General features: G+C 33.5%; 1 protein-coding gene across 2 annotated transcripts in view; it reads right to left on the bottom strand.

Annotated features, from left to right (window-relative positions):
• Positions 1-3,302: 3,302 nt before the first annotated feature.
• The window catches only part of LOC117115360 (ceramide kinase-like), a 29,433-nt gene continuing 5,588 nt past the window's right edge, over positions 3,303-27,147 (bottom strand). For both annotated transcript variants that reach the window (XM_033259118.1, XM_033259119.1), the window contains 12 exons: positions 23,753-23,860; positions 16,211-16,330; positions 15,792-15,920; positions 15,463-15,526; positions 13,737-13,882; positions 12,721-12,795; positions 12,221-12,373; positions 11,957-12,062; positions 10,927-11,024; positions 10,593-10,795; positions 7,638-7,876; positions 3,303-6,793 (listed from right to left, as the gene is read on the bottom strand). In XM_033259118.1, coding sequence (XP_033115009.1) covers positions 6,688-6,793; positions 7,638-7,876; positions 10,593-10,795; positions 10,927-11,024; positions 11,957-12,062; positions 12,221-12,373; positions 12,721-12,795; positions 13,737-13,882; positions 15,463-15,526; positions 15,792-15,920; positions 16,211-16,330; positions 23,753-23,860 — 1,547 coding nt within the window. In that variant the 3' untranslated portion in view covers positions 3,303-6,687. The remainder of the gene's footprint in view (positions 6,794-7,637; positions 7,877-10,592; positions 10,796-10,926; positions 11,025-11,956; positions 12,063-12,220; positions 12,374-12,720; positions 12,796-13,736; positions 13,883-15,462; positions 15,527-15,791; positions 15,921-16,210; positions 16,331-23,752; positions 23,861-27,147) is intronic.

The raw sequence follows: 27,147 nt of genomic DNA, 5'->3' as shown, positions 1-27,147 counted from the left end.
TGATATCCAAATGGCTTGTGAATTAACACTTGTATTATGGCATAGTTACCAACCGTCTCGCATCGTTCGCGGGGACGGTCCCGCATTTCAAAGTGATTTTGGATGAAATACGCATTTTACAAAAACACATGCGTGATCATAAATTTGCCACGCATCATTTAGCGCAAGTCTATGCGTGATAACGAATTCAGGGGAAAATGTATTTAAAATTATAAGAAATTGATTTTATTAAATATAGGTCATGCAGTAGCTTAAGTCAATAGAGAACTTTCGTTATCTCGTTCGAGAATCAATTCAGCAGGGAAAATTTCTCTTTCCCCACCAAAATAACCCAGCCAACCACGCACTTAGTAGAATTAGTAGAGGATCTGACTAAGATTTGTATGCACTAAATTTAGGAGAGAACATCCCGACTATTATAGACTAATATGAACCCTAGGAACAACATGGGATGTGTACCAAAATCTCTATCCGGGACGAACAGCCCGAAAATGACCACACCCATTTTTAAATGGACACGCCCCCTTTTTCATTGGAAATGCTACTTTAAACAGTAGGCTAGACAACAGAACATATTTGGGAAAAAAAGGTTTTTCTTATATGAAAGAACACATAGAGGGGATCAAAATTTCGGAAATCTCACCTTAATCACAAGACCCGTTCATATGGAAATTATATTAAATATGCAAAATAGGGGCTACCTTAAATAGTATACTAGACAATCTGAACATATTGCAAACAAGAGTTTTTCTTTGATAAAAGGAACACGTATGATGAGGGGATAACATTTCATAAATCACACTGGTCACATGATGTCCTGTTTATATGAAAATTAGCTTAAATATGCAAAAAAATATATAATGGCCTCGTCCATTGTTAATTGGAAGTGTTACTTTTAAACAGAGACTAGTCATTATGAACATATTTAAAACAAGGATTTTGTTTTATAAATGAGCACATATGAAGAGGGGATCGATTATCAAAGTCACACCTTAATCACAAGTGTCTACGAAACGAAGACCGAAGACCCGAAAAACGAAGAAAGGTCCACATTTTTTTTTCTCTTAATCGTGACGAATATAATTTTTGAAATCATTTCATGCTATGTATATATAATAATATTATATATACATAGCATGAAATGATTTCAAAAATTATTTTTGCCTGAATCTGAGTCAATTTAATGTTATTCTAGTGGAGGTCTTCATTTTTTAGGTTTTCGGTCTTCATTTTGTAGACACCCTTACATCTTATGAATGAGAAGAATGCAATGTTGTATGAAGGTCTCGACATAGAAGAATGATGTCTTAACTAAAAAATATATATATAGGTCCTGTCTCTTATACACATCTAGATGTGTATAAGAGACAGATGACGCCATGGATTAACGCACGCCCGGCGTTAGATACGCCTGGCGTATCTCACAGGTCTGAACGTAGCCTTTGGCTGAGGTAGTGTGGACTCTCACGCACCCCCCCCCCCCGCCGACTCTCACGCCCCCCCCCCCCCCGCCAACCGCCAACTGCATGCGCCCTAGGTGATAATGAGTATTTAGATTGCGCCTTTCCCTTGCGGTTATGAGCAATCATCAACCTCCAGCCGTTGTGGGGCTGAGATAAGAAAATGTATGATTATGGCACACTTGAAATTGTGATTATGTTTCTTTTTATGTTTTTTTAATTTTTTGGGGTGGACCCAGAATCATGTGGTATTAATGTCAGAGGTGGCGCCAGCGGGGAAACGGGGTGGGGGGCAGGGCCCGTCGGGGAGAGCAGGCCCCCCACCCCGTCAGGAAGAAAAAGCACAATCCGCCGGGGAGAAAAAGCACAATCCGCCGGGGAGGAAAAAAGAATTATATCTATTTTCTACATATAAGTAGACTCTAAAATCGATTAAATAAGCCTTTGTAATCCCTAAATTGTCAAAATTTTTTTAATCGAAACTTGACCACGTCCACTTTGCTTTCGTCGGGGAAATCTGACCATTCGTCGGGGTATCGCCCCCCCCCCCTCCGCCCCGTCGGGCAAATCCTGGCGCCACCCCTGATTAATGTGGGAAAAGTGAGCTCATGGTCGGCTGGGGACAGGAAACATTCAAAGTTCCCCTGGTCACTGAGTGTATGTTCTTAAGGCTGCTACAAAAATATAAAGTGGATATGATGTTGGTTGACTATTTGAATTGTTGCTACATGTAATCATTCATAATATCTCCATAGCAAAACAAGCAATTAGGGACACATGCAAGAACTTATGCAGACTTGGTCAGGGAGCAGCCACTATGATCTAGCAGCAGAAAGCCCTGGGAAAATCTAGTGGCTCTAAAGTGCTAGTAGAAATTTTAATGGTTTCCTCGAGTTCTCGTCAGTGGCGTAACGAAGGGGCCAGAGGGGCCACGAATGTCTGGGAAGATTCCCTCTGCGTTTTTAGTTATGACGTATTTTAATGCCTTTCTTACACAATTGAATTCTATGTTTATGTATCGTGATTTGAATTAAAATAAAAGCATATAACTAAGATATCACTAATAAAAATAATACAATACAATGTCAGATGTCAAGATATGCTTGCTTTTTATAATAGATGTTTTACTGTTGTGATTGTACTTGCATCCTATTACATCAACAAAGTTTTTTATTGGTAAACCTTTCGCTGCTCACCAGTGGTGATGCCAGCGGGGGGGGGGGGGGGTACTTCCCCATCGAACAAGTCAAGCCCTCCACCGGCCGAGCTCGTCAGGCAGTCGCGGAACAATTAAAAAATTAAAATAGGCTTGCATCAATCCCTTCCAAATCCTCCCCCTTCTCAGGCATACAAGCTCAATTCCCCATCGGACAGCTTAGCTTCACCCCTCCCCCCAGAAAATGTATCTCAGAGCCGCCACTGTTGCTCACTGACGGAAATGCTGTATTCACATCTAATCCGACTTGAAATTCAAACCATATTTCCGATGTGCTGCACACAAGCATTACTATTCTTCAATACTGATTCGATATTCTAATCAGTTCGATAAGCTTTCTGATCCGAAAATTCTAAATTGGTGTGAAAGCTCAAACGCACGCTTTGTGGGACCTTAGCAAAATCCAAGGGGCGGGGCTTAGCGGAAAGCTGAATTTGTCGTGCACGTTTTGGTCTCCGTGGAATTTTGTTGGCCAATGCAACGAGCACCTGTCTTCAGGTAAAGTAGGAGAGCAGAGTAGTAGTAAAATTGAATGAGGGACCCAAATGTCTCCACACACAGTATGCATATACCACAAGCTTAGCCAACTGAGCTAAGGTGCTCTCTCATAATATGAACAGAACAGATTGGTGATCATAAACTTTAATATTCACAACAAATATTGTTCATCTGAAAAAATTACTACATAATAGTAACATAAACCAAGTTTTGAAGAAAATTCACACATAACATACACACACTACTATTAATATGCATTGATAACCCCAAAAATACTAAATACATTTACAAAAATAATCTTACTGTAATCAATCTTACACATTCAAATATATATTTATAACTTGAGCCTGGTTCTCACGAGAGCAAGTATCCGGATCGGGAGCTAACCGTTAGCACCTGCGTGAGAACGCCTGCTCGGTTAGCGCTAACCGTTAATGGTATCCGGATACGCTAACGGTTAGCAAGCGCTATCGGTTAGCAAGTCCAGACAGAAACAAAATTTAGGTCAGCCTCAAACTTCCGACATTTCTGTTGGAAGCCCAAGCCTTCCTGCTATACCACACGGTTTAACATATACTATAAACTTTAAAGATAGATTTTTCTTTGTGCATGATTTGTTTGAAACAAGGCTTCATAAAAATTATTAAGTTATGTGATAATGAATATAGCACCACCCATATTCTATATAATGGTGAAGGCCCAATTTTTAAAGCTTAATACAAACTGATATAATATTATACTCTCTCTTTAATCAATATATCATATCATATATTCAACTAATTTAATCTTTAGAAAGAAATCTTTATTTAGAGACACATCACCAAAACATTTCAATAACAATTCTAAAAATTTGGAATGTATAATGTGAATGAAGGTGGGTTGATGAAAATTCAAACATGCCTAAATATGACATCACATGACCAGTTATAGGCACATCATGACTATATATGGACATACAACAGTTTCTTGCAGTTATCAAATGTGTGACCAAACCATATCAGATAATTGATGAGTAATCATCATCACCTAATGGTTAAAAAACACTCCCAAACATTCACAATATACAGTAATATATGAAGTGCATAAATACAAAAACCACAAAATGAGCTATCAATGTTAACCTTTTAAAAATGTAGAAACATTTTTTAAAGCATGTACAATTTACCAACATGTAAATAAACATGAAATAAAATTTTACACCGTACGTGTGCTAAAATTACAAGGCTTTAGTGATGTAATTCTACCAAATAACCGTTGTCAATAAAATTGATATGCAGCCAGTGATGATACAAACAACTCTACAGTCAAAATTAAGTCAAGCCCTGTTACCATGTACACAGATCCATACTAAATACCTTGAGGGTGTTATAGGGCTCTGCAATGTCTTTTACATACACATATTTTACAAGGGACGCATGTTAATAAGCCAATTCATGGTTTGAAATGTGCATTTCCCTATCAAAAGTCGACCAACATAAACCTATGTTGTGTGCATGTTTGTTTATGTCAATTGACCTTGACACAAGCATGTGCAGTGCAAACTACGAATTGGCATATTCTTTATGGATGTGCATCATTATGGATACAATGTGGCAGGGAACGCATGCTAAATTTTTTCTTGCACACGCATGAATCAGGTATTAAACATGGCAAGATGCTGGGACTCGGTGCATTAGCATTCAAATCCACAGAAAAAACTATTGCTAGCACTTTTCTCCCGATATTTTAATATTCAAAGATCTGTATCTTAGCCATTCCTGATTATTTAATTAAATACCCCTTCACAGTCTTAAATTATTCATTTGTACAACATATACAAAATTCTTTTCTCTTAAATCGATCACAATTCAATAGCTTAATTAATATTTTACCAAATTCTTTCTATAAAATTCTTCAATTAAGTTATCACATGATAAAGGCGATTTAAAATTCAAGCTCAAAATTTTTGTACAAATCTAAGTCTACATTTTCTATTTCAAAAGAATGAGGACATTGGTTAGGGAGACGGTTCGCATGCGGCGCATTGGGTCAGACTGTTCCATTTTTTTCGAAGGGGTGTTCCGTTTTGGGAACAATGGCAATTAGTCGGTTATCCAGGTAAGTATTCACGAAATAGACTTCAACATGGCACTTAAGACCCATGAAGCCCTGTACAGGCACAAAGACATGTCTAAATATGGTCATAATGACATCACATCATGACCATATATAGGCACATCATGACCATATATAGGCACATCATGACCATATATAGCCACATCATGACCATATATAGCCACATCATAAAAATAACATAAAATTTAATAGTCTTGAAAAGGCTTTAGTTCCTAATACAAAAGTGATTCTTACTTCCTACTCTCACTCATTAAGTTACAATCACTTATGGTGGAATCAAAGATACAAACATCTGTTGCGAAAAGGAAAACAAATCTAAAAGTTTGATAAAAAATTGTTTAAATATAAACCAATTAGCCCTTTCCAAATCAACCAATCGGGAAGACTCCCTTTTAATGACCTCATTCTAGATTTAAACCATATCCTTAAGAAACCGTGGGAAGCAAAAACTATGCCATTTTCTTAATCATTTCTTAATCAAATATAATATATATTCTATATACATATGTTTTTGTAATAAAGCCAATAGTGGAATTATCTCTAGCTATATGCATTGATATCTGAACACAAAAGATAGCTTATTGCACTAATATTAGATCTAATCTGTATAGCTTATTTTTTCTTTGCATTGGAAAATATTGTAGAGATCCTATGATTTTTAGGATTGCATTTAATAAATATACTTTACTAAAAAAATCATTTAATTATTTTTTTATTCTTATTTGTGAGGTTGCATTATTTTCGTTCTTCTAGAGGTATTTAATTTGAAAGAATAATTTTCCAGTATAGTACTTCTAAAACTAGTAAAAAATAGCTTGCCAGAATATATAACAAAAAGATACTTGTGCTACAGGGTCTAAACAATGATGGCGCTGGAAATTTGCCAACAGGGGCCCTGGCAATTCTGAGAGGTAAGTTTGAACAAAAGAGTAGCCTACGGCTTTTAGTCAGTTCAGTCCAGAGGTCCCTTTGTGAAAAATTTAGCATTTATTACATGGTAAAAATTGTCCTTTTAAATCACAATATTATGGAACAGTAATCATATTTGCATTTTTAGCATTGACTTGTGCTCGTAGACAAAATACTGTTTGTTTTTGGAATTAAATGTATGATGGCATTCAAATTAGCTAAAAAATAAATTTTCAAACTTTATATCTCTTTCTGGTACTTATAATCCTATAATTTGTCTCAAAAATAGTTGTAGCAAACAAAATAATAACAATGCATATGAAATAATTAACATTAGATGAAACTTCAGCATTTATCTCACTTTATAGTGTGTAAGTAAAGATTTAGGTAAAAATATGATTAAATAAAATATACAGACAAGAAAATTTATCACTACACAGACATAATTAGTTTATTTCAAGGTGAATTAACTATATACTGCAATCTATATTAGCATCGATGGTTTTTATTGGCTTTGCAGCAGAAGTTACAGGATGTGGTATCATCAAATTGCTCAATTCCTCTGGCAAACACATTGATAAGTTGACAATGCACACTGTAAAATATAATAGAAGATGGTTACAATCTGAATCATAACATTTATGATATACTACATTGTCATTCATCTAATACCACTTGTTTATATCAAACCAAGTGCATATCCAGTTCCTTGCAGGCATGCCAAGTTTTAGTAAATCGTGCATCCTTAACTGGGTGCTAGATTGTAAACAAATAGAGCAAGTGAGGCACAGTATAGGAAACAGTATGGCTTCTTTGCAGTGTTTTTGCAGTTAGACACAACATAGATCTTAACATAATTTTTGGAAAGTACTCACAATGACTTGGAATTTTTCCCAATTCCAATTTCCTAAAGTTGTCAGAATGGTTTACTAATGTAATGAGATACTTGCACCAAATCTTTAAGCTGTTAAAAAGCAATATCAGCGGGCATATGAGGTAGTGCAAGTGGTGATTGGCTGACTATTGATTCCCTGACAGGATTATAAAGCATTACATTATTAATGTAATGCTTTATAATCCTAATTCTAGAGCTTAAAATACACAGAGAATGCTAGAATGAACGCTAAAATACTATTTTGAACATCATACAGCCTTACTTTGCAAACTATAATTTGGTTGATTAAAAACCATAACACTAATTCCTCTATACTTTTACATGATATAATGAGCATGTATTCTACAGTGTGGGGAATATACAACCCCTGGTTTGTGGTCACCGATTGTGTTTACTGGCAAACGCAAGATTTGTTGGCTGATACATGGCATTTGAATGCCGACTATTTGATGGGTGTCAAAAATGCATGCATCCTGTTCTGAAAGTTCCAGACTTGGTAGGTTGTACTATGATAATTGTGATTATAAAGAGCCTTATGACTTACTTGACATCTATTGCTGGCAGTCTACCAATTTCTCCATCTATATTCCACGAACTTGAGCTTGTCGTGCTTGAGGACCGGGGAAGTCGGTATTTGGCGGAGGATCTCTTGAAGAAATTGCTTTCAAGGTCCAGGTTATCCAATGTGGAATTGTACATCGGGTTTGGTGAGGACTCGTTGGGTGTCAGCGGTCGGAATTTAAACTTCTTCACTCGTTTAACTTCAACAAAATTGAAATCAAACTAGAAGGGAATAAATCATACATATAATTAATAATTGATTACTGATAATGAATAATGATGAGGAGGGAAACAGAAATTTAAAAAAATTACATACATTATAAGAAAGTGATTTTATTGTGTACTTAGTACTTTCATAATGCTAGAGAGCTAAGAGATTTAGTTTGATTTGATTTGACTTTATTTGGCATCATAAAAAAAACCAGTATATACATTACAGATAAAATACATAAAATCGATAAAAAGAGACACAAAGGATGCCCGGAACGCCCATAAAGTCCAAAGACTTATTTCCAATGGGGTCCGTTGACAATTAAGACAAACAACAAAACAAAATTTACATAAAAACATCCCCACCTTCTTCAGTTGAACAATTATTTAAGAATTTTTAAAGTTTTATTTTGAAAGTATTGAGGACTTGACAAGATTTAATTTTCAAAGGCATAGAGTTCCAATTTTTTATAGCATTAAAAAAGAAAGTTTTAGATGCCACCGAAGTAACGTACAGTATTCTAAAATTAAGGGAGCTGTGTCTTGTTTTATAATTGTGGTTTATTCTTTCAAAGTTATCTTTTAGATAAACTGGACAAGTATTTTGAGAATTTTAAAAAACGTGACATAAGCGAAGAAATTTAACTCTATCTTGAACGTTAAAAATACCAACTTCAGCTAATTGTCTTTGGCCAATACGGGACCGTGGACCTAAATTTTTAATAAACCGAATCATTTTGTTTTGAGTTGTTTGCATTCTAATCATTTGTTTCTTCTCTATACCTGAAACCCCGTTTACTTGGACGAGTTGTGACCGGTTTGATAGATATGATTTAAACCATGCATGTGACTTAACTCCAATCGATTTTAAGTTTATTACAAAGAATTCCATGATCAACAGTGTCAAACGCCTTTTGAAGGTCCAAGAAGACCATTCCAGTAAATAAACCTATTGACATTTTATTCTTCACGTGGTCCAAAAGATGGATAAGACAAGTATCTGTTGAATACAATTGTCTAAATCCAGATTGGAATTCAAATAATAGATTATTATATTTCAAGTAATTTGACAGTTGATCATACACAGTTCTTTCAAGAATTTTTGAAATACAGCTAACAATACTGATTGGTCTATAGTTCCCTACATCGGTGCATCATATTTTTTAAAAACAGGCGTAACTCTTGCCATTTTAAAATCATCAGGAACCCTATTGGATTCAATTGAAAGATTCACAATGTGTGTTATGTGGATTTTTAAAATAGAAGACCAATCTTTGAGAAATCTTGGAGGGACATTGTCCAGGCCATAACTTTTATTTGGGTTTAATCCATTTAATTGTTCTTCAATATACTATTCATCAATTTTTTGGAGAACGAAGGGGTTTGATTTATCAATTTTGTTCTTGTAGAAATTTTGAAAATTTTGATTTTCAGTTGGACATTTATCACTAGTGTAAGGCAAAGTATTGACTAGGTAGATGCAACATCCGTAAAAAAATAATTCATATGATTAACATTGTCCTTAATATCAAAAGAGAGTTTGCCATCAATATTTAAAGAAATATCTTGTTTAATATTATTTATATTTTTAAATCCCAACTTCTTTAAAATTTGTCAGAGTTTAGAAGGATTGCTCTTATTATCATTAAGGGTATACATAAAGTATTTTGGCTTGGCTTGTTTGATTGTTCTTTGAATTTTGTTGCATATTTTTCAAAATTCTTTAAGATAATCATTATTATTTCTGTTTTTATTTAGCCTATTTTTAATTTGCTTCTTTTGTTAATATTATTTAATACATCTGCTGTTATCCAGTCTTCTGTTTTTTGTTTTATTCTTACTAGTTTCAAAGGGGCAACATTATTTACCACATTCATAAGTATACTAACAAAACTTTTCCAAGCCACATTAACATCAGATACAGCAATCACCTCAGACCAATCAATTTTCGAAAGAGTATCAACAAAGTATTTTGGACAGTAATTTTTTAATGACCTAAGGTGTATGTTTTTATGTAATCCTGTTCAGCCAGTGTGATTGTCTACTACCCTATTCAGACTAGCATGGCATTGAATTGTAGCAACTGCAACACCCTAACGCAATTCACAATCATGTGTGAAAGCTCGGCAATAGTAGTCAATACTTAACCGATATCACAATTGTTACCTGTTGCGATTGGGTACTACATTCTTTAATACTCCTGTATTCCATGAAATATGATCACAACGAATTCCTGGCACTGATTGGCTGAGGTCAGTCAACATAGGTCTAGTCACTGGAGGTCTAGTACTGTTTGACCTCCCATTCAAATATAAAGTATTTGTATCTGATTTGGTCTGAATGCACCCGTTGATTGTGATCAGGAGTAAATCAGAGTTGGATTACCACCGATTACATCGAATCTGATCGTAACGTAGTGTAGAATGAGTAGGGTATACATCATACATGTGTGTTCTTTTATAGTAATAAGACTTTTTCCTTAATATAGTAGATTAAATCAAATGAAGACACTATTATGTATTTTTTTTGATAATCACAGAAAATAGACAAAACAGGAAGAGTGGCCTAATGATCTGTTCACATGCTGTGACAACTAACTTGCACTTTTTCCCATATTTGAGGATAATAATGTCATATAACTCCCATATATGGGCATGATGATGTCATATCACAAACATATATGGGCAAATTACAGGTATTTTTACAAAAAACTTAGACAGAGCCTTACATGGTTTGCTGATGAGCTCAATCTCATCAGATGTCTGAGGTAGTTGATACGTGAGCACTTGCGAACTATGATCAAATCCACACAGCCGTTGCCAAGGTGCGCTGCAGGTGAGACCCCAGTGGGAGATTTGTCACACATACCACTCACAAGTGCTGCATTTACATACATAAATTCACCTTTAATACTCTTCCAATTATCATGATCTAAAAAAAAAAAATAATAAAATAATAATTATAAATAAATACAAAGTTACCCATACTAAGAACAATTATGATGTATTCTTAAGAATACTGTTTATGGTATTCATAACAAAATATATAAGATGTTCTTTTACCAGGCTGATCCAAAGCTATTGCTTTCTCTTCTACTTCCTCCTCTGCCTGTTCATTGTTGACATCTATTGAGGTTTTTTTCTGTGAGCAAATATTGCATCTGCAAAGCAAGCAAACAGGTGATTAAAAGTATGAATAAATAATTTTTTAATAAATTTAGGTGCTAGGAATAACATAATAAATCAGAGTTAAATATTTCAGAACCTTTTTATATCACAAGGCCATTGGAAGTGGTCCGGCTGGTCCAGTTTTGGCCGGACCAATAACTCAATAAACAAAATTGTATTTTCTCTGACGCAGCTACTTTTTTTACAAAAATAAATGACCTGACTTCAAGCATCAAACAAGTTAGTCAACCTTGTCAAAGTGCAGTAGTTACCCAGCCTAAGCTGTCTTAATCATAGCTTCTTGTTCCCTGGATTGTCACGCGCCATTCTCCTGGTGTCGATTGTGGTCCCATTAATGTTACTGCATTTCCTGAAAACATGAGTCGCTTGTCGAAATTTACCATGTCTTTATTTTACTATTTTAATTACTGTGATACCATGGAGAAAAGACGCTGTAGGCGCATTCAGCTAAAGACGGTTTTCCACTTGACCAATTTTGGCATGTAAATTACCCGATGGTCGTTGGCAGACAAGACTCTATGTAGAGCGCAACAGATTGTTTTAATGCAGACACCTTCGAGTTCACAGAGAGGGGAGTTCGGGTCGTTGTATGACGCAGTGTGTGCCAGGCTCTCTTTGTAGGCCTAATTCATAGTGCATAGCATATTGCAGAAAAGACATATCTTGTTTTGTTTAATTGCATATTGTTTATATTTCACAATACCTTGCACATTGTGTAAATATATATGTATGCAGCCAAACCAGAACCATGGCACTACTGCTCTTTGTATTATAATGTATTTGTGTTCCATTCAATTTATTTATTCAGGAAGGAATAAACAACTCAATTCATCTAGTTATGACGTTTTGTAAATAACTGAAAACTGATTTGGTTTGATTGTGCAAATATCAAATTTTAACGTACCGTGCTCCGCAGGGCTTCTGATCCATAGGTGAATGACCTTCATCAACACTCGGTACGTACCGCACCTCACCATGGTATGACTTGTTCCCCACAAATTGCATTGCTCCTACGTTAAAGATTGACAACATTTTACTACTGTTAAGTTAAAAGGTAGTATGCACTTCTGTCCTATTTTAAAATTAAAAATGCCTATTTATATATATGAAAAAGAGTGATTTAAATATAGCAAGAATATTTATTTCTACCGATTATTGTTGTTGTTACCTGCTAGTTCATATCTCTTCGGGCCAAACCAACGGTAGTTCTCACTCTCACGCACAACGTCCCCAAAGAATCCGTAACCAAGAAATGAGACAGTGTAACGCATTAATTTATCATCGTGGAAGACAGAACAAACATCCATCCCAAGATTCTCTCCTACATTAAGTAATAAAATGGCAGTAATTTATAGGTAAGTAAAGATGCAGGAAGAACAACTATATTAATTATAACCTATTAGTATACAAAATAATCTAGTGACTTATATGAATTTAAACAGGTGTTTGGAGTTTGATTTCTCAATCTTTAAAAATTCACAGATCCAAAACTGATTTGTATACAAAAAAATATCAAATCTTTGGCCAAAGAGTCGCTCATTTACTCTTACTTTAGACTTTGATGTTTTAAACCAAGGAAAGAATGCATAAAAGCAACACTAGAAAAATTATGAGTGCTTTTGTATAACCTCATGTTTAATCAGATTTGACTACAGGCAATTGCCTTACCTAGTACAATTTGAAGAGCAGATGTTACAGGGTCATTGTACCCTGTAGTGTCATACACTACCACATCGGTTGAGCCTGGAAGAAATTTATAATCAATAAGTAACAAACTGAACTCATATATTTTACTGTTACATAAAATGGAAGAATTAAAATGGTAATAAAAACATTGTTTTTACATTGGAATCTCTAAATGCAGGGCACATGATACTAACAAATATAGCTTAAAATGAAACAAAAATGAACATTTTAAATAACAATAAAAAACAGCATAACTGAATTTTATAAACATAAATATTAAAACATTATCATTATTAAGCTGAGACAATGACAAAGCTAAAAGTAGAAAAGAAGCAATCAGATATATTTAATGATTTTTTTTCACTTCCACTTAAGGACAACCAAAGACCCAACAAACTGACGACTGAATAAAAAAACAGTAAACAATTATAAAATGAAACATGATTATTTTTCAATTAATGTTCATATTATATTATTATTACTTGTTACGTCTAAAGAATTTAGTATTTTATATCCGTATAATGCTGCAAAATTTTTACTATTTATAATAATTTTAAACAAGCTTTATGCAGATATCTAGATGTCCAAGTTCATGTATTGATTAACAAGTGATTAATATAAATAGGCCAAGATTTTAAAATGACCATACGCTGACATACTACTAGCTACACAATTCTAATTTCCATCTTACTTATCAATACAAAAATACACATAAAATGAAAAACCTTACAACCAAAAATAAAGAAACCCATGTAAAGCAAATTTTAAAGAAATTCTACCTAGAAAATATTTGATAAATAGAAGAAAAAGTTAGTTATATGTTTGGTTTACCCGCTTGATTTGAATAAATTTCTCTGAAAATAATAAAATGTGTTTTATACTAATTAATAGAAATAATGTGATATGAATATACAAGGACAAATACATATATAAAAAAAAACAAACTTATAATGTAGTTCCGAAGATAAAATAAACATCCCTCGTACTACTAGTCTTACCTGCAGGAATAATTCCTATCTTCAACTTTGGTGGAATTAACTTTGACCTCTGATCATTATAATCAATGCCAGCATCCTGTTGTGTCCGTAGTAGCAACCCATTAACAACTTCTGCAAATGTGCCATCTCCCCCAACACAAACAATTCTGTAACGAGAATCTCCTAGTTTCATGTATCCATTGTCTGCATTTTTTTAGCATCTCATAGAGCTTAATCACACTTAATAATTACATTGGCTCTGGGCCGCTTCATCTTTTGATATCAGAACGTAAACCGTAAGTCGCCACGCTTGCTTTGATGCAGTCAATTTTGACATCTTATACCATAATATATGCAAAAACCAGGCGCAAAAAAGAAGTGTGAACATTCGTAGTGCAACCCTGAGCCGACTAAAATACTAACTGTGAACGGAACGGTCATTTTAAGTCAGCTATAAAGGTGGCCATGGGCTGATAAAATAAATGTGATTGGGCTCATAGTTCCAAGTGCACATGACTACCCTTAAATCAAGGTATAAAAATATATAGAAATAATTATGTAGCATATTTTTATAAAGTAAAGTATCCTTACTTGAACATTTTGATGGTATAGCTGCATACTGCAACCAATCCAATAAAACTGTATAATGTGTATCTAAATACCTGACATTTTACTTAGACACATGGAAGATGACATACTTCAAAGCAATAAAAACACAGCAGGCAAATACAGGGCAATTATGAATTCACCACAGCCTTTATAATACATCTGAAAAGCTATGTTTTCAAAGGCTACAGGAGCATAACTGTTTCTACTTAAACTACATACAGATTTAGATTTGGTGGTAAGGGTGATTTGGCTGCCTTCCGTACACCATACCACATGACGGATTCATAAAAACAAGGATAAAAGGGAAGTGGAGGCTGCATGCTTGGATGTATTTTAAAAGAAATTAGAATTTGGGTTAGGGAAGAAGATGTGAAATTGTGCCCTCCTCCTCCTGAAAAAGCCACTAAAGTAGTGAATACAACACACAGCTTGGGTCACTGGGGGAAGTTACACATTGCACTTTATCTATTTTGAAAATCTTCGACTTTAACGATTTATATTAGATTGTTAAGAAATGCAGGTAGAGATCCTTGTGAAATGAAGTTCAAAATCATATTGTGGCATTTAAAAAATACTGATTCAAAAGAGTGCTTGTTTCCAACTCTCACGCACAACATAAGATATTTCAAGGTTAAGGTCGTTAAAAATGACCACAAATTATCGTTCGTGGTTTTTAGATTGTGCATTAACGCTAATCATGTCTTATTCAATTGTATTGGAAATAGATAATCCATTTAGACAAGATTGTGTCTCTATAGTATAAACAAACCAAGGCTAATCACAATGGACTGAACATTATAAAGTGCTGCTCGTTAAAAAGGGCAAAAGTGCTCATCTTGCAGTACATGCAGCAAATTGCTGGGGGCTTGTACATAGACAAGTTTGTGAAGGTCAATTAGTTGACACTGTCCTTATAAGTGTTGCCTGGGTGTCTATGCTTCACTAAATAGTATGTGCTTTAATCAAGTGCAAACCATTCCAATAAGATATCACTGGTCCAAATCATATGCAAATTTTTGTTTGATATGTCTACATCATAACCAATTATTGGGATTGAAACTTAAGAATGTTTTTATTTTTAAAAGGATTGATAGCATTACTGTAGGATAAAATAAAATATTAAAAAGTATGTTCTTACCCATCAAAGCCATCTAAGTTCTTATCTAGCATAAGTTGCCATGCATGGTTTGCTCTCTCAGTTTCTGAAAGCAAAGTCAGTCATTGATATTTTAGAGGTTGATTACATATTTTCATATACATTATAAAATTTCACTCACTACTAAACTAGACACGCAATGACAATGATGATGATGACAAGGACAAAGACAAAGAGTACTGTATGATTATGACTGATAATAATGAAGCTTATGATGAGAATAATAATGATTTATATGATTATAAATGATGATGATAAAGGTTGCTAATGAGTTGATAATTTTGATGACAGTGGTGATAATAATCACTTACCTATAACTTCCGTGCTAATACCTGCAAGTTCGAAGATGTGTGCTACCTTCTTCTGGTAGATTTTAGGGGCTTTCCCTTTTCCACCATAAGGATTTACAATAACCAAAATCCGATGTGGTCTTACAGGTCCTGGAAGGTAATTAAATGTAAGACGAATTAATTACCTTCACACAGTATTCTAAATGATGACAGTCCCATGTGTGTAATTCATTTATACTAGTTAAAGATTCCTCTCTATATTTAAATGAAGCTTGTCAAGAATTCATAGACAATAACAGAAGGGCTTAACATATATAAAAAAACATTTATAAAGTGCCAAATTTCAAATGAACAGAATATATATAATACCTTCTTATGTTTCCCTCTTTTAGGCCTATGTCATTTACAATATGCAAAATGAAATAAACCCTGATAAATACCTTGGTCAATATGGTTTTGGATTTGTTTCACCCACTTTTGAGCTGCTGCTGTGTCCGGACACACAAATGTTTCAGCATATAGCCTCCACTTGTTTCCTTTGTTTCGTCTTACAACATGAACTGAAATAGGATGAATATGTGTTATGTTTCCTCCTAGTAATTCCTTTTAGGACAAAGATTTTTACTATTCTTGTATAAATACATTTGTTAATATATTATTATTATTATTATTATATAAAAATGTTGTTGCTTAGAATTTTAAATACTATTAATTTTACTGATCATGAAAATGCAGTAAGTCTAATATATTGTAAATGGCATTTGGACAACTCAACAACAAAATTACAACAAAAAAATTATTAACAACAACTGTAGGTAATGATTAATAATAGTTCTGACCTTTCACAACACAGACTACTATAAATAATTTCATAATACATTAATAATAATTTGTTGATAATTTCCCCTCAAAGGAAATGGTACTGTCCAAATAATGCAGGATATACATTCCTAATCGCACCTGGTACCATCCACACCACAGTTGGTTTTTAAAGTCTTTTGGAAGCAATAGCCATCCACCGGTTCTATTAATTGTAAAACGCTTGGGAGGCCTTTTCAGCATGAAGCACTATTGATGTCTAACATATATTATTAAAATTATAAATTATTATTATAAATAGGAAATTGTACATACATTTCATGAAATTACAGAGCTATTTATTAGCTAAAGGTTAATATTGTTTTGTAAATTGACTAATATTTATTACATCATCTATCATTTAACATATAGCATATAAGAACGGAGAGCCTAGTGTACTCAGTAGATAAATAAATGACAGGATTAAAAAATATAATATTTGAAAAATGAATTAAAAAAAAAATTGACATTTTATGATAGCCAAAATACTATGTACAAATACTACATAGTTTGGATTAAATTAAATGGTTGATCGAAAGAAGATAAATATTATATATTTTTTTTCAAATCTTGTATTACATTCAAGTAGCTAATTGAACAATCTTTCAACATTCATCATATTTTAATGTGCTAAATCAAGTATGCTGTTTAATTCCACTTCCCCTGTGCATTATGTTCAACATAATTTCATATCTAATGCATATTTAATCAATTTGAGATATGATGGAATGTTTTTTTGATGGAGAGTAATTGACCAACAAAATGTGTGGTATTAAATGAAATGATTCCAGTTGAGAATCACCAGGTGACTAGTTCAAATCTACTATTTCATCACTTGTGAAAATACTACGCAAATTCTCAAAATATCTACAATTTTGATGACACGAAAAAAAAAATGTAAGTGTGCATTCAAATACTACAGTATATACTTTTACATTTATTCTTGAAGACGGCCATTTGTTAAGTACACAAACCTCACTAATGCATACTGTATGAGTTAAGACAAATGCTAATAACCCATCAATGATGGGTTATTAGCTGTTACTGTTGATCGTTTCTACAATTTTGGCTAAATGCAAGACTTCTTTATACGTTGTTTTGCAAATATATTTTTTTAAAGATCAAAGAAAAAAAATTGGGTTTTTAATTTAGCAAAGAGTTTTGGCAAAAACATCAAACACGGAAGAGGAAATAAAAATAAAATTTTATTGGTGAATTGATGGTTAAATGCTATAAATTTATATAATTAGGAAGAAATATAAATATCTTATTTTTGGAGATTTCAAGGCAGTGGCGAGTGCAATCAAAATAAAGAAAAACTTTTTTTTCCCTGAAATTTCCATTGGCTAATTGGCCAAAAATAAAATATTTTTATTCAAAATCATCATTATTGGCAGGCGGCGGGTTCGCAAAACAAGGTATAAAAAAGTCTTGCCAAATTTTCAAAGTGTACTTCACTTGAAATTTCAAACATACAACTACAATATTTGGACATAAATTTATGTTCCCCTTTACACAATTAGACAATTCTATTGAATTAATTTTTTTAACCTTCTTACCCGTTCATACTGTTATTTTATTTTAAAAATATATTAATAAAATAACAACCTGCTACGTTCCTTTCTCTGACGTCTTCATTTCCCATTCACATATCTTTTGACAGTTCTGTCTTATATACTGCACAGGCAAAAACTATGGTCTTTGCCTCTTTCATCTTGTGATTTGCGTATACTACAGACTTTTGTTTAAAGAAAAATATATGTAACTTCCGTTTCTTAGGCAAAGTAGGAACAGTTATCAAATCGCCACCACAGGCAGTGATGTAACATGCACAAGATTATTATCTACTGCTCACGTAATATTTAAAGTTCTGTCCAGAATATTAAATTTTGTTGAAGTACTCTGGTTCGGTGAGTTCCGTAAGGCATTAGATTCTAAACCAAGTAAATAATTTAAAATACTTAAAGGCTAAAATTACATTAACACAGAGTTTATTTATTCAGTACCTCAGCTGAATTAAGTGCTTTAGTTTGAGGATGTTATCGATTAATACCTCTTTTAAATTAGTATTTTACCATGATTAAAGATTGGTCCATGTTCATTTGAACTAGAAAAAGGAAATTAAAAATATTTTGAATGTGTTCATTCTGCAAACAAGTTAGATTAGATTTCAATTAAATATTAGAAATGTTCATTACTATGATTACTGTATATATTGATATTGTCTTTTGCATAGACTCTTAAATTGATAGTTAATGTAAGGAGTTCTATAGACAGTAAAAGGTGGTCTAAAACATATCTTCATCAATCTGTGTACCACTTGGTGCTTAGAATCTTTTGATCTATAAATTTGTTGAATAAATATTTATTCTGTTATGATTGTATTTAAATTGCATTTCCTGATAAAATATTATGGTAATACAATACAACCATTCTGGGATAGGCTATGCTTAATATAATTTAATATACCAGTAGTGGAACTTGAGTAATGTATAACAAGAATCAAAGCATTTTAAGTGCCATTAATTTTTATATTAGATGGCGTGGTTGATTAACAATGTGTTCCAAGGAACCAAATGTTGTGAGTTCGAACTGCGTCAATTTTTATTTACTTTTTTTCAATTTTTAGGGGGTAGGGGGTCATGCCTTTTTGCATGAGTTCCCTATAGTACCTGTACACAAAACCACCACCTCCCTTTGTATACAAAATTACAGTAAAAAATCAAAATTCACAATGCTAAAAATGCTTCAGCAAGTGGCCTTATCCATTGAACCCTAGCTTTCCTCATGGGCCACATCAGAGTATCCATCACCCTCTCTCAAGATTTCTAGCTACAGGCATGGAGAGCACAAAGAAGAATGATTCTTTGGACATTGGAATTACGAAAAAAATGAATGACACCTAAATGCTTTAAAATGATATTTCATATAGTAACTAATATTATGCTGGGACTGGTTTTACTAGCTAAGCGATAGGTTATGTACAGGGAGTTTAAAAACGCAATTGGTTTGGATCACATCACATGACAAAAAGGTGATACATTTTAATATACAGTTTCTCTTTCCATATTAAATTGCTTTCTCTTTCCAAAATAAACAAAACAATAGCCTGTTCTCAGTGAATGATGCACATCAACGGAACAAACTCTGTACTCGGTAAAGTATGTGATACCGGTACTTTATTGTGATTTTTGCAATTCATCAAGGATGTGGTTAAAACAGTAATAACTATAGTAGAAGTATAAGATAATCTATTAACAGTCTTTAATATCTTCAGTTTTGTTAAGTGAAGCTGTGGTAATAGTAAAACACACAAATGGTAGACTTATTATTAAATGTTGGAAATTGTCTACACATTGTGAATTGGTATTGAACCTCATTTGACTTTACAGTAGAATTCAAAAGGTTTAATAGCTGGAACAGTGAATCTGATGAACAGCAGGAACTTGTCCTATTCTAGTACCACGTCTGGTTACCATTGATTAAAAAGAAGATTCCAAGGGTATAAGCCTACGAACAAAAATTGGCTCATTTTTGTGTTTAAAGGGGGAGGGGGGATGGGCCTACACCAGAGGAACTACGGTATTATTAAATTTAATACACTGAATCCTAAGGTGCAAGAGCAAGGGTTTTATGTACAACGATGTTATCCTACCCCACCTTTGCAGTAAAAGGTTTACCTTGTTTAAAAGCAACCTCTACTGACTCCTGAGCAGTAGTACTGAGAGGAGCAAATCCCATGAAAAGAGATATTAAAATGTAGTATGATTTGGTTTTATATGAATTTGTATAAGTTAATCTGGACATACACTATATTCCACTTCATGTTTCTATCAGATATTTCAAGCCATTTCTTCCAAGTTTAGTCTTCCTCCAATTACTGTAAAGACCACTGTAACTAAGACTGAGGTTTTCATGGTCTTTAGCAGCTTTTAAAAAATTAAAAATAGAAGACAGACAATCATTTTGAACTGCAAAGAGGCTGTCTATAATTTCAGGGGTCTTTAATTAGAGGGAGGCCATATATTCAAATTATCAAAGTACCAAAACAAAATGAAATCTTTATTTATATAAACAGCTACAATTACTGTAAAGACCACTAATGGTCTTCAGCAGCTTAAAAAAAAAAAAAAAAAATAGAAAACAGACGATCATTTTGGACTGCACAAAGGCCGTCTATAAAATTGAGGGGTCTTTATAAATTAGATGCTTTGCTTTACAGTATATTATTTTGCAAGTAAATGTCAGAGGTTACTTGTACAGTATGTTCTACAATCTCTCCATGGAAGGAATTAGCGAATATTTCAGTAGTAGACTATAGCTTGGTGAGAATAACAATCAATGGTACGTATAGCAAATCCATTAAACACCTTGATTACTTACTAAGAGTAATTTGGGAAAAATCAAACACAATAAAAAGATTAAATTACTCCTAAACAGTTTAGACAAGTAAATTACACTTCTACTGACACATAGAACCTTCAGATATTTGCAGTACTAAGGCTTTAAACTGCAAAAATATTTAAAATGATATAAAAGCTGAAAAAAATATTCTGACAAAAATGCATAGTATCTATTAAGTATCAAATTAAATTGAAAATGAAAAAAAGTGCCCTTTAATAAATTATTAAATTATCAACGGATTTAAACCACAGTACACTACTAGAATCAGCCTATCGATATCATTTCCCTTTGCCACACCTTTATGCCTTAATGTTAATATATAGCACCTCTAGAATTGAAGAATACTTAGGAATAGGTTAGCTCAATAAAAGCAAAAGCACACCTTCCCGTTATGTATAAAATATAATTTTCACAGTGGTAAGATTATTCGGTTTATTACCCATAAACTATTAGCTTCATGTCCGCTTCATTTGTTCCGTCGTTCATAAATATATTTCAGGATTCTAATCAAAAATTGTTAACAGAATCTAATAACTAAATCAAAATTCCACAATAAAAACCAACAGGGCCAGAAGTAATCCTTGATGGAAATTGTATGTTAAATGAAGCAAAAACTTACAGCAACTGACTTCTAAATATGAAATACTGTGTACATGTATTAAATCCTTCACCTAAATGTAAACATTCTTTGGAAATAAATACTAATTAGCAATAGTCTCCCCTTCCCATTTTTGTTCATGAGAAATGCAATTTAATCGATTACATTCATTTATTCAACTTATAAAATTAAGGAATTCCATAATCTAAATCAATAAACCAAAAGAGAATACAGAGTATTTACTTACTGTAAACTAGGTACAGTACATAAATGACCTTTGACCAATGTTAGATTGTACTAAAATGTGATAATAAATTAGATCTGAAAAAAATGCTACTTTAATCAGCTTGTTGATGTCTTAAACAGGATAAATGTTTTACTGTGGTACAGGATTATAATGATTGTTGATAATTTTATTCAAAAACCACTTGCAATGAATGTCATAGGAATGTAATGTTTACTGTACTGAGAATAAATAATGCATAAATTACATCCTATTATAGGGTACCTTTTCGTTTTACTAAATGATCTTTGACCAATGACAGAAGGACTTCAAATGTGACTATAAAATCAGATCCGAAAACGCTGCTTTAATCAGCTTGCTTTCTTAAAGGATTTCTGCTTCACTGTGTTACAGGATTATCACGATCACGATGATTATTTTATTAAAAAAACACTTGCAATAATATTCACATGTAATGTAATGTTTACAGTACTGAGACAATAAATAACCCATAAACTACATACTGTAATGTCATAGGGTACCTTTTTGTTCACTAAAAATTAGGTGTTTAGATGCGACTTGCTTGGTGAATTCTTATAAGATATCTGATTTAAAAGGATTATCATGGCTGTTGGTAATTACTCTATTCAAAAAGCTGCAATGCGGATTTATTGTGTTATTCTTTTACACCAAAATATTCATAATCCATAATTGTTATGTCTGCAGACAAGTAATATTTAAATGGACAACATTTCAACCATCTGTTCTTAATATAAACAATTACTGATAAATGTCAATCTGATGTGAACGCGATCGACCAATCACAGAATGTTTAGCATAACCTTTGTAACATCTGGCAATTTTCTTATCTATCACTTGATAAATGTGGTTCGCATATTTTTCGATTTTTCAATATTAATAAAATGAGACTGAAGATTTGTATCGAGATTGCATAATAAACGCAAGATTTCATAGGCTTTATGACCAAGATACAGATGCTGTTATTACACATACAGAGCAGCTTAGCTCAGTCAGCTAATCTGGTGGTAGATACTGTGTGTGCGCTGAACCGTGGAGATCTCTAGGTCCCAGGTTCAATTCCCATCGCTGCCTCTCCTGGTTTCATTTAGAGGGCTGAAATAAGTTACAATAGCGCACCATCTTTTGGATGATGTTTAAGCTGTTGGTCCCGTGTGTATTTATAGCCCATGTGCACGTTAAAGAACGCAGTACACTCTTCGGAGAATAGGGAGATTGTCTCCAGGTGTACTGCCCAATCACCGCCAGAAGGACCCCACTGGAAAGAAGTCTTCTTCTAGACTTTCGTTAGCTATCCTTGATGTTTACACCGGATACAATTATAGTTTTTTTTATTTGTACCAACTCTCTAGTATTCCCCCACCCTTATAGTTACATGTACTTCCTCTTTACACTGCCTTCCCTCCCCAATAAGTGGATTTATGCAGGAAAGGCAATGTAAAGAGTTATGTACCATTATATAATGCATCCCAACTTCCAGTAATCTACATTCCCTTGAATGCCCCTCCCCAAAGAGCTGTTATATAATGGGTCAGATCCAGAGATGCCCAAAAGGTGGACCGAAAATGGGGCTGATCGAGACACTACCCTAGGGGGTCAAATTTTTTTTAGACGCCCAAAAATAACCTCTGCCGGATACAATTATAGTTTTTTTTATTTGTACCAACTCTCTAGTATTCCCCCACCCTTATAGTTACATGTACTTCCTCTTTACACTGCCTTCCCTCCCCAATAAGTGGATTTATGCAGGAAAGGCAATGTAAAGAGTTATGTACTTATGTACGGAAAGTAAATTAAATCAAGATGGTAATGTTTGACAATCAGACAGATAATACAATGAGCACAACTACTCATACTAACCTGTAAATTCTGAGCTACTTGATGAGCCTTGAGAAGATTTGTCTGTAGGTTTGGTTCCAATATTAACAGCTATTATTTCAGTAATCCTTACTCGGTTGACAGGTCGGCCTACAAAGGAAGATGGCAAACAAAAGCGTGAAGCAGGAAGGAAAAGAAAACAATTTATTTAGATAGTAGATGGACTGTTATGATTCTTAGAATGAATTCATCTGGTTTCCATAGAGACGTTTACACCTGCTTTAGTGTTTTTATATCTGCTTTAGTGTTACTTTAACACCCACTATTAAAAAATACATTCAGATTCTTGTAATATGCATTACTACTAATGTTGAAAATCGAGTTGTCAATGCAAGATGTAATCTAAATGAGTTACTGTTCTAATGTACTGCAACTTGAGTACAAGTATCTTTGCTTCTGAAAGCATGAACTTGAGTAATGAGGTGACAGGTGAGAATCTTTGGTTCTGAAAAAACATACCGATTTTTATCCAAATTAAACCAAAATAATAATAATATTAAAATTTGAACATAAGTATTAATAACAACCTCTGAATGCTGTTATATATATTAAAACAAGTATGATCACACAAATTACCGTAAATGCTTGAATAAGGGCAGCTCTCGAATAAACGCCGCTCTCGAAAAGCGCCGCACCAATCATGATTTTTTTTCATTAAGCGCCCCTCTCAAATAAGCGCCGCGGTGCTTAATCGAGAGTATAATTATATTACGCTGTGTGTAGAAACACTTTGAGAAACAGGGTTTTAAATATAATAACACAGTGTTAAAATGAACAAATAATAAAATGAAGACAAACATTTCTTTATAAACGTTTATTTATGATGATAAGACCATGATAGACTACGGGAATAGGTGAATAGGTAACATGGGAACGGGCATGGAAAGCGCCTCGCCAATTTGTTTTTATAAGCACAGCTCTCGAATAAGCGCCGCTCTCGAATAAGCAGCGCCCTGAAATAAGCGCCACACTGAAGCCTCCAAAAATGTTATAAACGCCTCAGCACTTATTCAAGCACTTACGATAAACATTAAATATATTGACAATAATTATAGACATCAAATTTATTTTAAAATAATAGACATAACATTTATATGTTGACATTATAGACATAGGATTTATGATGTATATATTTTTGAACTCTAACACTGAGTGATGTTGTGGGATGACATTAAGTGTTAGTTAGGTATGCATATATACAGCATACGTACATATAATGATAATGATATACATACTGTACAGTACATAGCCAATTCATGTCCAAATTTCATACTTGCACATTTTGTACTTATCTTAAAATAAAGCGTAGATCAATAAATATGCCCATTCATATCTAAATTTTATAATTTTGTACTCATAACATAAAGCAAAGATCATTGCTGTCTGCATTTACCAATGTAGTTTTCAATAATTTTCGTCCAGTCTAGCTCTAGGCCCGCTGATGCATAAAGTGCATGTGTGTGAACAATGTAAAAGGGTCTATTAACGCAAGGTTTAATGTTGTAACAATATGCTACTGTAGGCTTGACAGCTGGCCTATCTCGCAAGGGAATGGCTGCAAATGAGGTATTATCTTTTATCTGGTTTCAACGACCCTTATAATCATGTGTTAGTACAGTATGTTAAAGGATGGAGTGTTACATGTTAATGATAACCTTATAGGGGTGCAAAGTTTGTACAGTTTGATATAACTTTGTATTTATCATAAATACATACATAGAATTTGTATACTTTCATTTCAAATAGAATCATATTTCTGAACGACAGTATAATTTAAACAGGTACAATAGTTATCATTTTTCTGTGTTCATTTTAGTTTTAGTCTATTATATCATAGTTTTTAATTTAAATACTTTTTAATTAATTTTGAATTGTATATTTGTAAACTTATTTTCTGTATATATTTAGTATATTTGTGTACCAGGGCTTTCTTTGAAAGCAGTGCAGTCACTGAATGGTTCTACCCTGAATAAAGAAAGCTTTAATAAAAATACTTAATATGAGTATCAAAAGCATTACTTTTATCAATTCACCATGCAAGCTATATTTACTACTTCCTCCATAAATATGACTACATTAAATATTTACTTGAAATATTCACACACATTTTTTATCAGAAAAAATACTAGTAAAAAAATCCATTACCTTCAGAATATTCTTATAATTTTTTAAGTAATAATAAATTGACCAACACTTGTGTGTCATCAAAGTCTCCCTTTAAAGTTTCAAATCAAAGTTCAACGTTTGTTTCATTGTACTCTCTTAGATATTTATCAAAATCCCACTCTTGAAGTGCACTAAATTAAACAAAACAAAAATGAAATTTGTTGCAAAGTTCTCACTAATGTATTGGTTTGGAAATGGCCCATAGACAGGCCTCTATAAACCTAGCAGTGGCCTCCTCTATGCTTAAAATTTATACTACATTGAGAATGTGTTCTTAATTTAATATTACTATCATATAAACCTACTTGTTTGATGGTCAAGTTTGCTTAGATTGCTTATTTAAAAATTTGGCATACTCAACATTTCTCAAGCTCACTATGTACAGTAGCCATTTCATGGCAAAAAGTTGCCCTGAGAGGCCAAGAAAGAGTCACTGAGATTCTATATGAAAATTCAAACTCTCTCAGAATTATGAATTTTCTCAACCAATTATAATCACTCTCCAGATTGAGGGGTACTGTTACGAATTTGGGAGATATTATAAATTGCTTTCTTACTTCGTATTTTTTCCTTTTATTTTTCAGCAGTTTAATACCTTATTCATAGACAAAATGTTACACAAGACGTGTGTGCACAGATCTTTCAAAATAATCCTGCCGTATTCAGCTGTTTTCACATGTACAGTAAATTCAAAAGTTGCCACGACTGATATCCTGTGAAGATACATGCAACGTCACAGTAGATGAAAAGCTGTGCCCAGTGAGCATGTATCTGATGCATATCTCAGAAGTGTTATAGGCCTCTGTGATGTCTGGTTTTAGTATGCATTCTATCTAACAAGAATGGGCCTTCACACAGCCGGGATATAGCAGAAAGTGCTTGCTTAATTTCTCTAGCGCTCACGGGCCATGTGAAGGAAACTGACAAATCAGAAAAGGGCCTAGGAATACAGTACTATACATGCACGTCCTACAGGGACGTAGCCAAAATGCCAAAAGGGGGGGGAGCTGTTATGCGAATTACGTATGACCCCGGCGGGGTCAAGGGGACGAATCCCCCTGTGAAGTAGCGCACTCTGAACATTCTTAGGACTGTTTGAGAGGATAAAGTGAAAATTGCAATAAACGCATTATAAATAAGCGCAAAAATAATTATATAATAAATCAACAGTGGCAGATCCAGGAATTCGAAAGAGAGGTGAACCAGGGAGG

Source organism: Anneissia japonica, unplaced genomic scaffold (genome assembly GCF_011630105.1).
Source record: "Anneissia japonica isolate Jap-2015-1 unplaced genomic scaffold, ASM1163010v1 scaffold288073_len612986_cov165, whole genome shotgun sequence".
Taxonomy (NCBI): domain Eukaryota; kingdom Metazoa; phylum Echinodermata; class Crinoidea; order Comatulida; family Comatulidae; genus Anneissia; species Anneissia japonica.
This window is presented reverse-complemented; position numbering and strand designations above follow the sequence as displayed.